Here is a 14,689-nt window from a genome sequence, read left to right on the forward strand (position 1 = left end):
GTGAAAGTAAATAGAATGAAGTGATAAAACTATCGTTGAGATGTTATGCAACTTCATTAATAGTATATAACTTTTTCATCGATATTTGTTACTTGAAAAACTGAATTATTATTGTAACGTTTTAAATGCAATTTGCAAACAATAGTGATAACATAAACGGAAGACTAATAGTGTTTTTGTAGACTTTGTTTGTAGTTCCGGTTCAAACCAGTATGCGAAGAGATGTCGTACGTGTTCATGAACAGTTACTTGTTATGTTTAGTCGTTGTGTTGTGAAAGAATCGATGACCGTTGTATTGCCGTGAATCGTTCTTGGTGTTCTCAGTATTCCGGCTGCTTTGAATTATGCAGTTTTATAAGGAAAGGCTCCTGTCGCCCGGACAACTGAAACGCCTGAGCGAGCACAAATACAGCTGTACCACTAACAGTCTCTTGGATGGACTTCTTCAACCCTGGTGGGACTGGCTAGTCAGCAAGGTTCCACTTTGGCTTGCGCCCAATTTAATCACAATTCTGGGACTTATCGTCAACATCCTAACTACTTTGATTCTGGTTTATTACAGTCCTGATGCTAAAACAGAGGTACCATTTACATAACCTATTTTTTACATTACATTTCACTTCCTGTAACAGACTTTCAAGTTGTTGAATTATTTAAAGCTTTAATACATATTCATTATGAAATTATCATGTTACGAATTGTGTTGAAATTCTATGTGTGATAAATAAAATTAGTTTTTCAAAGTATGTTGTGTATATAAAGAGGTAAATGTTTACACATAGGTAGCATTTAAATTAGAATCACATATTTATAACATTGTATGCATATGATTCATTCCGACAAATGTGTAAAGATGTAGATATAAGTGACTTTGAAATTGATATTTCAGGCTCCTAGGTGGGCATGTTTTTTGTGCGCGCTTGGCTTGTTCATTTATCAGAGTTTGGATGCTATAGATGGCAAGCAAGCTAGAAGGACTGGAACTTCAACACCATTGGGTGAACTTTTTGATCATGGATGTGATTCTATATCCACTGGTACATGGTCAAAATATATAAATTTATCTGATTCCTTGAGTCTAATTTCCTATAATGAATATGTAAAGTAGGATCTCTAATATTCTTTGTGTTAAAGAAAACTTATAGCAATAGTAGCAATCTATTTATAGGTATTACACATATATTTACGTATATGTAAACAATATGCAATATCAACATTTGAATCATTTCCATTAAATATCTGAGTTAAAAATCTTAATTAGATGAATTTGATACAAATAACAATTGCATGTTATTAGATATAAAGCTATAAATTAATGTGAATTGATCTTAATTCTAATTTGGTATTATCTAATGAAAACATTGTACTTTCGTATTTTTAGTATTTGTTGCTCTGTCAGCGTGTATAGCAGTACAATTAGGATATTATCCAACATGGATGTTTTTCCAATGCTTTTGTGCTATGACACTTTTTTATTGTGCTCATTGGCAGACTTATGTTTCAGGTAAAGTTGATTTATACATGTGAAAATTATTATCAATGATTATGTTACTACCAATTACAAATACTTTTTAAATAGGATCACTAAGGTTTGGCAAGGTAGATGTCACAGAAGCGCAGTTTACAATTATAACTATTCATCTCATTTCTGCGATCTTTGGACCTAAAGTGTGGATGATGGAGGTTGTATCTTCTCTTTTAATAGTGGCTTGTTATCTTAACATGTATGACTAAAATATTTTATGGCAACTAATAAGTATCAAAATTTTAATATAAAAGTAACCAATTTCGTGGTACGAACAAAAATATTTATTGAACTACATACTTATCAATTGTCATAAAACACCTCTTTTCTTCAAGATTTCAGTTTTTAAAGCAAGTTTAAGTTTTGTATGACATTCGTATAACAATGGAGCATACAATTTTTTTAAGGCACAATAGTTATGTTTATAGTAAAACTTTGAAAACCGCAAACGAACACTTAATCAGTAGCATAATTACATTATAGAGCACAAAACATTAAAAACTTTCATATGACATTAAAAACATGAGCAGTTAATTTTGTGTACAAATTCACAAAATTAATACATATTCATATGCAATAATCATTCATCGATGAGAGGTTATCATAATATCGAATTCCATTGCACTTTTTTGTTTAAACCTTCATACAGTTTTACGTGTGCTTCTTTTGTTGTAATTATATATTCATATATTTGTACTATTATTTATTGCAGTTAATAAACAGACGAATTTACTATTAAATAGAAATAACCGCTGTAATAGTTGCAAACAGTAAATTGGTAAATTTGCAATATAATTAAAACGAATATTACGTAGATAAATTGAAATAAATGAATAACTTTTGTTTCGCATTCTATATCTCAAGACTCATGAAGCTTACCAAAAATATTTGAAGACTTTTTCCGCATGAGTCTAATGAGATTATTTCTTGCAGATACCATACATAGATGGTTTTATGTTTAAATATTTAATAGGAGTTATGACAGTGATTTGTGCACTGGCAAACTTATATTCCATCTTTTCGGTGATTTTCACCGGAGGAGTGGGCAAGAATGGTTCGACCGTTGCTGTAAGTTAGTCAAATTAGTCTTTTGTTTTTGGAAATATGGAAATGGGAGCAGCATGGCATGAGGAGCGACGCTGACATTACTTTTTTTGCTATGAGATTTATTACCTTAACATGCATTTTATTTCCAGATTTAACACTCATTTATTCCCTTTTATCCATTTCTTTCTTACATTCCCTACATTTCATCATTTCCATAAGAAATACGTTACTTGTATTCACATTTACAACTATTGATTATTAAAGTTAATAATAGTGGGACATATATTAAAGGTGACACTAGAATATATTTTTACAGTATAGTTATATATATATATATAAATTCAACTATAACAATACTTGTTTTCTTTATATAATATGCTTTTGAAACAATTTCCATAGAAGAAATATTAGCAATATATGATATACATTAGATGCACATTTCAAAAATATGACCCTTTCTGGAAAGTGAATCAATTTAAAATTATTACAATTAAAAATAATTAAAAAATAAGAGATAAAGGCGGAGAGGTAATAAATAAATTCCATATCTTAGTTGACTAATTTTCTCTGCAGCAATCTTGTGCCTTATAATTTATTTTTATATTGTGTTGTTCATAAGAATGGACTACAAATGGAGCGAGCTCACTGGAGATATGCCGGTTAATAATCGAAAAGAGAAATATAATGTAATATAGAATAATATAGAATAATATAGGATAAAATTTATTGTTCTAAATAATGAAATAGTTTTTCTTTAATTATCATAACAAGCGAGATTTTGTGCATTTGTTTAGATACCAGGGCTTGGTGTAGGCACAGTGAGTAACTACGTAGCAGTGATATTTTATGCTGGCTACATTCATGTATTCCTTGAATTCTGTAAAGTGTTTGAATCTGGTGGGATTGGAAAGAACGGTTCCACAATTGCAGTAAGTTCAATAAATAAAAAGCGACCAATTGCATACACATACATTTTTTTATATTTTTTGCCACTAGTATAGCAATGACATTCTTTCTTCTTTCATTCTGCTTGCCTATCTAGACTGTTGGGTTACATTACTGTTCGTATTAAAAATAGTTTTATGCATTAAATTTCTATCTCATTTCTATATATATATATATATGTATGTATATTAATTAATATGTATATTAATTTACTACAATGAACATTATTGTATGGCGTGCCAGGCTATAAAGAAATGTCGCTGATAGTCTAACATTAAATGGCAAAATTCTTATCTGTTCTCAGCATACTTTTCTACTCTACTTGTGTGCTTAGAACTGTTTGTTCGAAGTATTTTACATTCAATACAAAATAACTTTGATTTAAGTAAGTATTTGTTTATATAGTCACTATTGGATATGGGAAACTATATCTCGTTTCATGGTCTAATAAAAACTTTAAGGTGAAACTGTTACCTTCAATTATTTTTAATAACTCATATGAGGTAATACAGGGGCTTACTTCCATATTATTAGAATGTACATAACTTTAACATAATATAAAAAGACCTAACATCATAATAGTTTCAGTCAAGCTTTCTTAATATAGTATATATTACATCAATGCAAAAGATTCGACACACATTTCGAAAATTTGAAATTGTTTCAAGAGCAAGATATTTTCATCACTGTTTGATACGTTGTACCTTGCATCGGTGATAGATATTTAGTATATATTAACTAATGTAAAGATCTTTCGTGTCCTTGCACAGTTGCCATACACTGGCACAGAGGTCAAGGTGTTTCCATTATGGGCTGCTGTGGGCATCGCTATTTTACTTGCACAGAGCAGCATATCCGTCATTCTAGCCGGTGGTGTCGGAAAAAATGGCTCCACCGTTGCAGTAAGTCGGTTCAGACGTTATAGGATCATTGTGTAGTGCACTTTGCATCTTACGTCAATTTAGGCCCACTGTAGATGAATAAATATAAATTTACTATATTACATTATCAGTATTGTACAGCTACAGTACTTTCAATTATTGGAAAATAAATATTGATCACTAACTATCATATATAGAAGATATTATGCATTAGTGTGGGTCTAAATTTTGCAAGAGCATCACACAGAACTGTTAACTGTATTTTTGTGTCCACTTTGGTTAACACCTTTTCCTGTGTATCTGTGAACTTATATTGGTACATCAAACATGTCGTCCTTCATTTTTAATTCCCATCCACAGATTGCACCTTTTCATATACCTGTTAATAGCTTTAAGAAGTTGCATAACTCTGAACTGCATGCGGTACTTAATTACCTGTAGGCTTACTAAAATAATCTTAGTTGCTATATACCTTACTGCTACTAATTTTAATTTATTATTATATAGACTTTTCTTGCTGCGCTTTGAATCTTTATATTTATATATTCATTTATGCTTTTTAAATATTCAATAATATTTTCTTACTGTAAGTAGCATTTTCTAAATTGTAGCTATTAATAGTCATTAATAATAGTATGCCTTAAGTATAATTCTTTTTTTTTAATTTTTTCTTAAAATTTTCGTATTTGATATATTGTAAGTATTTCATAAATATAGTATACAATATTCTAAATTCAGTTTTATGTATAAATTGTGAACGATTAATCCCCTTTTAAAACCTTTAAAACCATTGTTAGATTGAAATTTAAGCCAACCTTTTGACTATTCAACGTTACATAGTTAAATAAGTATTAAACGTTAAATATTTATATCTATTTGTGAAAGTATATAATTTATAATAATTAGTTCTCAAGTATACTTCATCTAATTGTTTTCTTAATACAATTGTATGAAAGATTTCTTCATAATATTTACTTGGTTTCAGGGAACATCAGTTCTATCTCCAATTATTCCATTTAGTTTTGTGGTAGTACCAGCTTTTATAATTTATAGAAAAAGTGCTGAGCACGTATATGAAAATCACCCTGCATTGTATATACTTGCATTTGGAATGGTTGCAGCTAAAGTTACCAATCGTTTAGTGGTAGGTATAATTGTGACCTTTTTTATCATTCTATTGAAATTGCGTATTTAATATTACGTGACATCTGTATTCGTTATTGCAGGTTGCACATATGACTAAAAATGAAATGCAATATTTAGACAGTTCACTGATCGGACCAGCCATGCTGTTCTTAAATCAGTATTTCAATTTCTTTATCAAAGAATATTATGTTCTTTGGTTGTGCTTTGTAAGTTTTTTTATTTCTATTGTGATATTTTTCAACGACTTCTCTCGAATATACTGTACGTTCATGTACTTCCTGTTTGTGCATGTTTTTAGATTTGGGTTACCCTGGATTTACTCCGGTATAGTTCTCAAATTTGCCTTGAGATCTGCGATCATATGAAGATTAAACTATTTAGGATACCGTTAGGAGATCATCGAACGAGCCAGGTTTCTAGTGCAGCAGAAAAAAATGGTACTAATAGGTCTCAGCGTAACAGATTACAAAAGAAACATCACTAGGATTTACTTGTGATAATGAATGTGCTGTATAATTCATTTTATGTATAAAAAGAGTTACACTGTAAGGAAAACCTAGGGATTTGATAAGTTTTTTGTCATTATGACTGTATATAAAAAGGAGTTTGAATAGTACAGTTCATTTATTATCACATTAATTTATAATCATGCCGTATTTGATTGAATATAAATAAAAAATCTCATCAACATGTTGGTTAAATAGTTACTCATTGTTTATCGTTGATCTGTTGTCAACGAATAAAATATCGTGAACCTAATGATCAGGACTAAAAGTAGATCAAATAAAAGAATGAAGTATATGATACAATACATTTTAAAAACAAAGAAATGATACACATAAATATTAATTAAGAGTAATTAAACAAAAAGACATGACATAAATTTTAAGTACCTTTATGCTTGATTATGATTATTTTTATAATGATCCAATGAAACTATTAAACTATTTACTTCATCTCCGTGTGTTTACGATTGATATATGAAAAAAGGGATTTGTGATACTTTAATGTCATAACGAATACTTACAAATTTCCGTGTTGTTTCTAAATTGCAGAGATATCTTTATAAGGAAACTGATATTTCTGTAACTGTCTTTGTGTTAGCACATTTTAATTACGATCTCATAAACGAGCTCATTCACATTTATAAGAAACATAGTTTTTTTTTCTTAAGTTACAGTTCTTAATAACAACTAATATGTATATAAATTTACGATGCAGGTATTCTAATACTTACATAGTCAATTATAACAGAATCTTTATAGTATAAGAAAAAAATTACCAAAGATAGTCACTCTGAATTAAAAAAGTCCTTATGTAGGAATATTTTTTTCTTTGTTTATTAAAAACTAATTTCCATTCATTACAGAACGGTATGGTATTGAAGAAATGTTATGTGTTAACATATACTTTCAAAAGTATCACTTTTTTTATTTGATTCCCTTATTTTTTGTTATCAGGTGAAGGATTGTAAATGAAATATATATATCCCATATATACGTATTGGATGAAGATATCATTTATAATTTTTAATAACTTTAAGATAATTCAAGTGTGGCCTTATCATTTATTTGCGATTGGAAAGTAGATACCCATTGTTTACAACAAATATGATATTTCATTTAAATTACTGAATGCAGTGAGAGTATATGTTATGTAGTAAGGAATATATAATTGATAAAAAAACAATATGTTGACTAAGAAAAATGATTAGATAGATTTTAAACATGGATTTTAAGTGTGATAAGAGAAAAAATTATTTTGTATTATTTACAACTTATATTTATGATTTTGTTTCAATACATTACAGTGTGATAAATATTTATTTTATTTCAAAATTTTTCATATATGAATTTTTTTGTGAAATGTATTACTTTGAAAAAAGTAGCTATAATATAAATCGCGTAGTATATTCTTAAAAGTAATTAAGAGAAGGAAAGGAAAACAATATTGTTTAATCTATATAGTAATGGAATAGACTTATGATATATTCTTCCTTGCTAAAAGAATTTTTATAAAGCTGTTAAGATTATCATGACGACAATACATCTAAGAGGCTTTCCTGCAATATGGGCGGAAAATAAATGTGTATCTAATGCTAATGTATCGTACTTTGGTTTCTGTTCGCAAACTGTAATATACTGTTTCGATAAACGGTTTTTCTATCACATGCTATCTTTCATTTACACATTTTCACTAGAAAAGCTTAATATAATATTGTAAAACTTTGAAATTACTCCCCGATTTTCCCTTCTTCTGATTTAATCCATATTAATCTTTACAAGGTTTGCAAAGGTGACTCTCTAAAATCAACTGAATTTTGCATTATAATTTAATCATGTAGGCATTTCAAACAGTAATATGCATGTTGCATTATAGTCTGCAATTTTTCATATGGATCAATTCCTTATTGGTTAAATAACATTATTTAACTGAATAACATAAAGAAAATTCAGGTATCTTTGCTAAATTGTAAATTCAATCACGAATCATGTGGAATTGTAAAAATGGCCGAATAATAAATCAGACAATTTTTTATGATACTTGAATTTCTAATTTTATAATAACATTGCTATTACAGTATATCCATTTTCATGCATGATATATCAAGTCATATTAAATGGTTTAGACTTGGCATGTCTATGGAAGCTTTACATATACTTGTTTGTTTTTGCTATTATGATAAAAATATATTTTCATCAATTGAAATTACTATTTTCATGTATATGTATTGTCACGCATCGGTTGTAATTATGAATCGAGTTTTATGCATATATTTAATATTTATGATTGAGGAAATGACTGGAACCGAGGTTTGAGGCAAATAGAAACCAACGTATTTATGAAATCTATATGTAACTTGTATGGTAAGCAGCTGAATGAAGTGCTCTTCAAAATACACCCATATATTTTTGGTATATGTACTATAGTCATAATTGTACTCCTTTTAATGTTTCACTTACACGTCTCTTATTATTTCCAAGATGATCACTGATAAGACATGAAACTTTGTGATTTTCTCGCTTGGTCTTGCGCTACTAATTATCATATATGTATGGAATAAGAAGTCCACATAGAAAGTGCCTCCCTTCATTCTTGTATGGAGAAGTCCTGAGATATGTAATTCTATCAGTAGGGAGATAATGGCATGTAGAGATTAAATTTGCATGTATTTCTGCCTATTGCTTGGCCCTAATACTTTATCGAACGCGTTCAGGACGTTATACTTAAGCATTTTCTAATAGTGTTCTTTAAGTGTTTAAAGAACTTCTGAACTCGGTCGTTGATTGATACGAGTCAAGTTGATTGAAAGTAGAGAATGAAAGGGTCCGGCGACCATAGTATATGTAAACAAAATAATAGTAAATGATAAGTGAACGAAAATGTTAGTAATGAAAGGAAGATTGTACTTGTTGAATTAAAGTGGTAGCCGATCCCTACTTAACATTATCGTTGTAATGAGTGGTCTGTTACAAAAATGGGTATAGTTACCTAATAATCTAGTATAACATATGACCCATGTATGTGCGAATAACACTTTAATGCCCCGTAAGTGTAATGCAATGAAAATACTAAAAAAAATGATAATTTTCTTTACGTAATTTCTTTTACATAGTCTTACACGAGTGAGAATTTTATAATACCTCGTTTTACATACACTTAATATAAACTATTTGAGAAACTTCTGTAACATCAGAGCATATTATTATGTTATTAATAAAACTCGCATTTTAACAAGGTATTCGCACATGCTGAATGCTTCTTTTCGTATTCGTTGGTATGCATGAATAGTTTTGTTCACAGTTCGCATGATGGTGGAACAAGAGCCTCTGTTAGACGGTGAATATCATCACGGATCTGATACTACCCTCGACCTATGACTGTTGCAAAAATATTCGTCGGCGTAAAGATGATTGTTTAAATGTGTAGGGTGGCACAAACATCTCTACCGAAAAGTTAATATCATGTTTAGAATATTATATAGAGGAACGATAAATTACACGTTTTGTCATAACACGTTCCTTAGTAAATGGTACAGACTTTTTACATAAGAAAAGAGAAGGAAAAGATTAGTAGTAAATATCAAATATACAGAACAAAAAAAATGTTAGTTATACTGTGAATGGTGGGTGAAAATTTTAGATACATTTATAATAGCGTTAGAGATGAGACTGTTCAGTTCAAAGGGTTTGAAGTGAGCAAGATAACAATGTTTTTCCTTATACAGTAAAGTAACGGTAACGGTGAAGTACAATTTTATTACCGGCGACTGATTATGAAGTAGATCTTGTACAGCTAAAATTATTGCAACTCGTGAAATAAGACTTTGTTACTGTTACTGTTAATACAATTTTACAAAACAGTAGAAGGAAGGAATTAGAAATGTCGGATTTTTAATCTTGCAAAAAAGTAGACCTGTACAAAAACGAAGTATGTTTCTTGAATCAAAATTCTTTCTTGTAATTAGATGCAAACCGTAGCGTAACAAAACACGTATTGTTTCTGTCAGTTATTGTTAAAGAATGGTTCCCATTTTTCGGGGCAACGTATGGTACTAACTTGAAAAGAATTCATTCCGAAGTATATATACTTAATAACGAAAGTAAAACGAAGGTGATAATTTTGTATTAATATTTATTGTAAGACTTGTAAGGATACAGTGATAATATTTTATTCGAACGCTTATATTTAATCTACGAACAAATTTATATTAATTTAATGAGTAAGATACTAAATTCTAATTCGAATCGTTGTTCTAAGAGATAATATCATTAATATGCAAAGATATGATAATGATAATTTTTCTTCTATCGTTCTTATATTCAGCCGAGGTTCAGAGAAGAAAAGAACGAAAGATATAAGAAGTTCGATTAAATAATATTATAGATTATAACAGTTGTAATAGCAAATGATGTAAATTATGTAAAATAAAGTTTCAAATGAAATTTTCATCCCTGTTTACGTTTTTGAACATGAATTATATTTTTCTCCGAATAACGAACAATTCTAGGCTCACTCGAAGTGTTTTCTCGTGTTCGAAAGTGGAACGAATTCGAATAACGATTAAAAAGTTTTACATCCCTTCGCGGGGGTGAACTGGGTCAGCCGTCATCACTATTTCCCGGGAATTCGGTCGCACATAATATTTCAATATATTTCCATAAAAATTCCTTTATTATCTTCTCATTTTACCGAACCAGATATAATATAAATAATTACGTTTTATCTTCAACAAAACATTATTTTTCAAAATTCCTTTTCATGCAATCGTACCTAATACGTAAAATTTCGCACACATTATTGCATAATTACTACGAATAATAATATAATAATATTATAAACAATAACATAAATTGTTTCAACAATATTTTGGATGTATTGGCTTGTTCATTTTCTTTAATTTACAGGTTTTAATTTCTTTATTTCACAAGTGTATGAAATAAATATAGGAAGATATAGGGTTGTTTGATGTTTTAATGCTAAGGTTCGTGATCAAAGTAAGAAGATTGTACAAACATATTCCCTTTTTACCCCCACATTGGGTCGCTCATTTTTTGTCGAGTCTGAGGACCTCGAAGATTCGTGGCCGAGCCACGTTTCACCTCTTACCCTTGTTCGACCTGGGCCACCCTTTGATATACTTGGCCGTCCTCGATATTGCACCCCCAGGAGCGTAGCCCCTCTACTTTGCCCTTGACGCCCTTATTTTATTCATGATGTCACCTGTTTATTGGGAATTCTTTGTTTACATTCGATAAAACTCACTGTCTTCCCAATAACAAAATCAAGTGAAACATAGACTATCGAAATCTATGTTGATTTCAATTTTTATAGATTTGCAACATAAAAAATAAAATATTAATCTCTTCGTTAAGGAAAATCTGAGACAAAGAGGATGCTGAAAACTACGCTGCGGTTCATTAAAATTTTGAAACGAGAATATTATGTCAATGTTTCTTTCTGTTCGTAATGCAAATTGAAGTTGCAATATGCAATTGACGATAGCTTGAGGTATTTATATTGTCAGTGTAGTACACATGCGCAGGCGCGATATGCATTCCAGAGAGGGTAATAGAACACTGCCGATTGTGAACAGTCCAGTTACGGCAGTGGCAAAGTACTTTTCGCTAATGTATGAACCTCTATGTATTAATTTGTCATGTATTAATTGTCAGATTATTAATCAAATACTTCATTCAAGGATGATGAGCGTCCTTGTAGCACCATCCAATCATCATCGAGACTTTAGAGCGCTAATATAGGGTCATTAAAAGCCTTCCAGTGATTGCAAAGAACTGTTAATGTTTCTCTAAAATTAACGACACCTGAAAATCTCACTATTGGGTGAACGTAGTCGTTAAGATTCTAAAAAAGGAATTTTCAGGAGATATTAAAAATATATGGAGAATCCCGAAAATAATTGAAGATCCTAGAAAACTTTGAAAAGACACCAAACGACTCCGAACGTCACACAGAGATACACAAAGAACCTCGAGGATTCGCAAGGCTCCAAGGGACTTGGAAGATCCGAAGAACTTTCAATGGATCCTGACAATTTTCAAAGGATTTTAGGAGATCTCCAATGGATAAGATATTCGCTGACCCTGTAGATTTCAAAAATCCCTGAGGAAACTGAAGATATCTTTACGATACTTTAAGGATCGTTAGAATATCCTAGCGTCTTATAAGATCGTCAAGAATTATTCAATGCTCCTGAGACGTCTGAATTCCCTAGGGATTTAAAAGCTTCCGAACAATCATCCACAGACACTAAACAACTCGGATACCCATAACACTTCCAAGAATTATCAACAAACTTCAAATATCCCAACGGACGTCAATGAACTTCGATGGATTCAAACAGATCCTTGAAGTCTACGATACACGTTATTGCCTTCGAGCACATCGATGGACCTCCAAGAATTCTCAAGGAATTTAATATTACTTTCAGAACGCTTCGGGCTCTCGGACCAAATTACTTAAGGATTCTTGGAGGACTACAGGGACTCGGAAGTCGCTCACGATCCGAGATGATTAGGTGACCAAAGACCTTCACATTTCATAGATTCCGCAGATCCTCTTAGCGCGAATTCCCACCAGGGAATTAGTAATTTTCAGCTTTCACGGTCGAGCGAATGGCGGCGAATTCAGGGCGCATAGGGATAGAAATGCTGCGGGGTGGTGTTACGATATCGGTCACGATACGCCGACGATGAAATAAAAATAATAATACGATAATAATAAAATAAAACCCGGAACAGCCGGGTCTGGGTTAGGTCTGGGTTATTGTCGCCTCCGGTGTCCCTCGTCTTAGCAGCGTCAGTGGAATGCAATCGATAAAATCGAACATCTCCGAGCGAAGCCCTGAATGAAGGGCTCCCGAATCCATTGTCGCAGTACCTACGTCCCTGCGTTCCACCACCTACGTTCCCGAACATCCAGCTAAGCCTGACAACGTTATTGATCCAGCTGGTAGCAGCACGTCTATGCAAGGAGGCCATCCATTCCCGCGGATAGACTCTATGAGCTTCCTCGGCGAGTGTGCCAGTGGCTGGGAAGGTGCTAACATCGCAATTCGGGGCTAGAAAAACGTCTCACGCCACACGTGGCGCTCGTGCAATCAAATGATCGGAATCGATAATGGGAACAGTAATTTACACGTCAGCTTCCACGAGAAACGTGCGATCGCTCCTACAGTTCAACTATTAACACAATGATCGACAAAATTTGGATTTCTTGCTTCCATTTTCCGTGTTTATTCCTTTTTATTTAATTTGGAATTGTTACATCGATCGATACGTTCGTTTGTGATATAAGTCAATCGATATTTCGACATATGTAGTTTCCTAATTTATACGGAAGGGTATTATTATTAGCCAGTCGTATTGTCTACAATTTGAATGGCAATTATACACGAGCCATGCGGGTATCGCCGATAAAATTGTCGCGTTCACCGATGCGTCTCTCAATAACTGTCCTCTTCTTTTTCCCCCGTTTTATTCTTTCAAGCCGCGTGCCTGCGGATGACAGGCAACGAATTAGCCCGGGCACACTCGTCGAGATTTCTCCGCGGTCTTTGTACGCTTTGCGTTAAGACTGGGATTAAGGTCTGCAATTAACTAAACTGTGTGGCAAGGGGAAGGTGGATCAGGTTCGACTGGGGTATCATAACAGCGGAAGAGCGATATCTTGCCCACTATTATGCAAAGTGGCTTTCCTTTAAATTGGTTCTCGGTTTACAGCCACTTTGAAAGTTTGTTGGAACAGGTGTGGGCCTGAGACTGGCCCAGAAAATGAGCTTCCGTTTGTAGCATCGCTGGGCTGACTGAAATCATTTTTTATTCCAGTGGGAATGAATTATTTAATTTTCACTTTTTCTATTGCAAATATTTTCTTTTCTAATTGTATGACTTTCGATTTATTATTTCTTCCTTTCTGTCTATGAACGTTTGTTGTTTGAGCTTTCTAACGTAGGAAATTACGTGTAATCGAAGTGGCAATGGTTCGTTAATACGTCGATTAATTGATGGAGATTGGATGATTATTTCAAAGTGTTAAATACGGTCGGCGATTAAATTTCTATGTCCGTATAATATATCTCACCCTCACATGTTTGATAAACGTATCCGTGGATTGACGTAGGCGTGCACACGTTTGTGCACGGAATAATTGCACTGTACGCGACTGATAAGCGTCGTCGATGCGTGTATATTTCGAGCGTTTCTGTGCATGCATAGTTAAAGTCGCGAGGAACAGTAGCGTAATTAAGTTGCCAGCTGGTGGCTAAAAAAAGCGTAATTTCATCCGCCTCCTGCAATGTAACCGATAATCACGAAAACCTGTGTTCTATTCTTGTAGCAGCCTTGCTGGTATACAATGAATTGCTGGGGACAGAAATCACGTTCGATTCATTCCATATGTGTTCCGTTGACAGCCTACCTTTGATTGAGAATTCTTTTTTGCCTGTTTTATTAAACAAAGTTCTGTCCAGCTGGGAATAAAGATAAACTTTTTCCCAAGGTTGATTCATCGAGAGGCTTAGTTGGATTTTTATTTTAATTCTTAATCGCTTATATAGTTTAATTACTTGTAACATGGAAAAATGTTTTCGGAACGTTCAGTGAATGCTTTGGTTAGTAACAA

The 14,689-nt window shown here is 32.2% G+C and overlaps 1 protein-coding gene across 4 annotated transcripts; it reads left to right on the plus strand.

Moving 5' to 3' along the window:
- Window positions 1-189: 189 nt before the first annotated feature.
- On the plus strand, window positions 190-10,479 carry bbc (choline/ethanolaminephosphotransferase 1 bbc). 4 transcript variants are annotated; one of them, XM_031969934.2, is made up of 10 exons: window positions 343-582; window positions 891-1,038; window positions 1,383-1,505; window positions 1,581-1,684; window positions 3,368-3,502; window positions 4,289-4,420; window positions 5,385-5,543; window positions 5,626-5,751; window positions 5,844-5,982; window positions 9,350-10,479. In XM_031969934.2, the coding sequence occupies exons 1-10, from the start codon at window positions 346-348 to the stop codon at window positions 9,424-9,426; spliced, it is 1,380 nt and encodes a 459-aa protein (XP_031825794.1). In that variant the 5' UTR covers window positions 343-345; the 3' UTR covers window positions 9,427-10,479. The 4 variants fall into 4 exon arrangements, with proteins under 4 accessions (XP_031825797.1, XP_031825794.1, XP_031825798.1 ...); XM_031969937.2 differs by lacking the exon at window positions 4,289-4,420 and having other exon boundaries at window positions 190-582; window positions 9,350-10,477; XM_031969938.2 differs by lacking the exon at window positions 3,368-3,502 and having other exon boundaries at window positions 9,350-10,478.
- The last annotated feature ends 4,210 nt before the right edge of the window (window positions 10,480-14,689 follow it).

Source organism: Nomia melanderi, chromosome 13, assembly GCF_051020985.1.
Source record: "Nomia melanderi isolate GNS246 chromosome 13, iyNomMela1, whole genome shotgun sequence".
In the NCBI taxonomy this organism is placed as follows: domain Eukaryota; kingdom Metazoa; phylum Arthropoda; class Insecta; order Hymenoptera; family Halictidae; genus Nomia; species Nomia melanderi.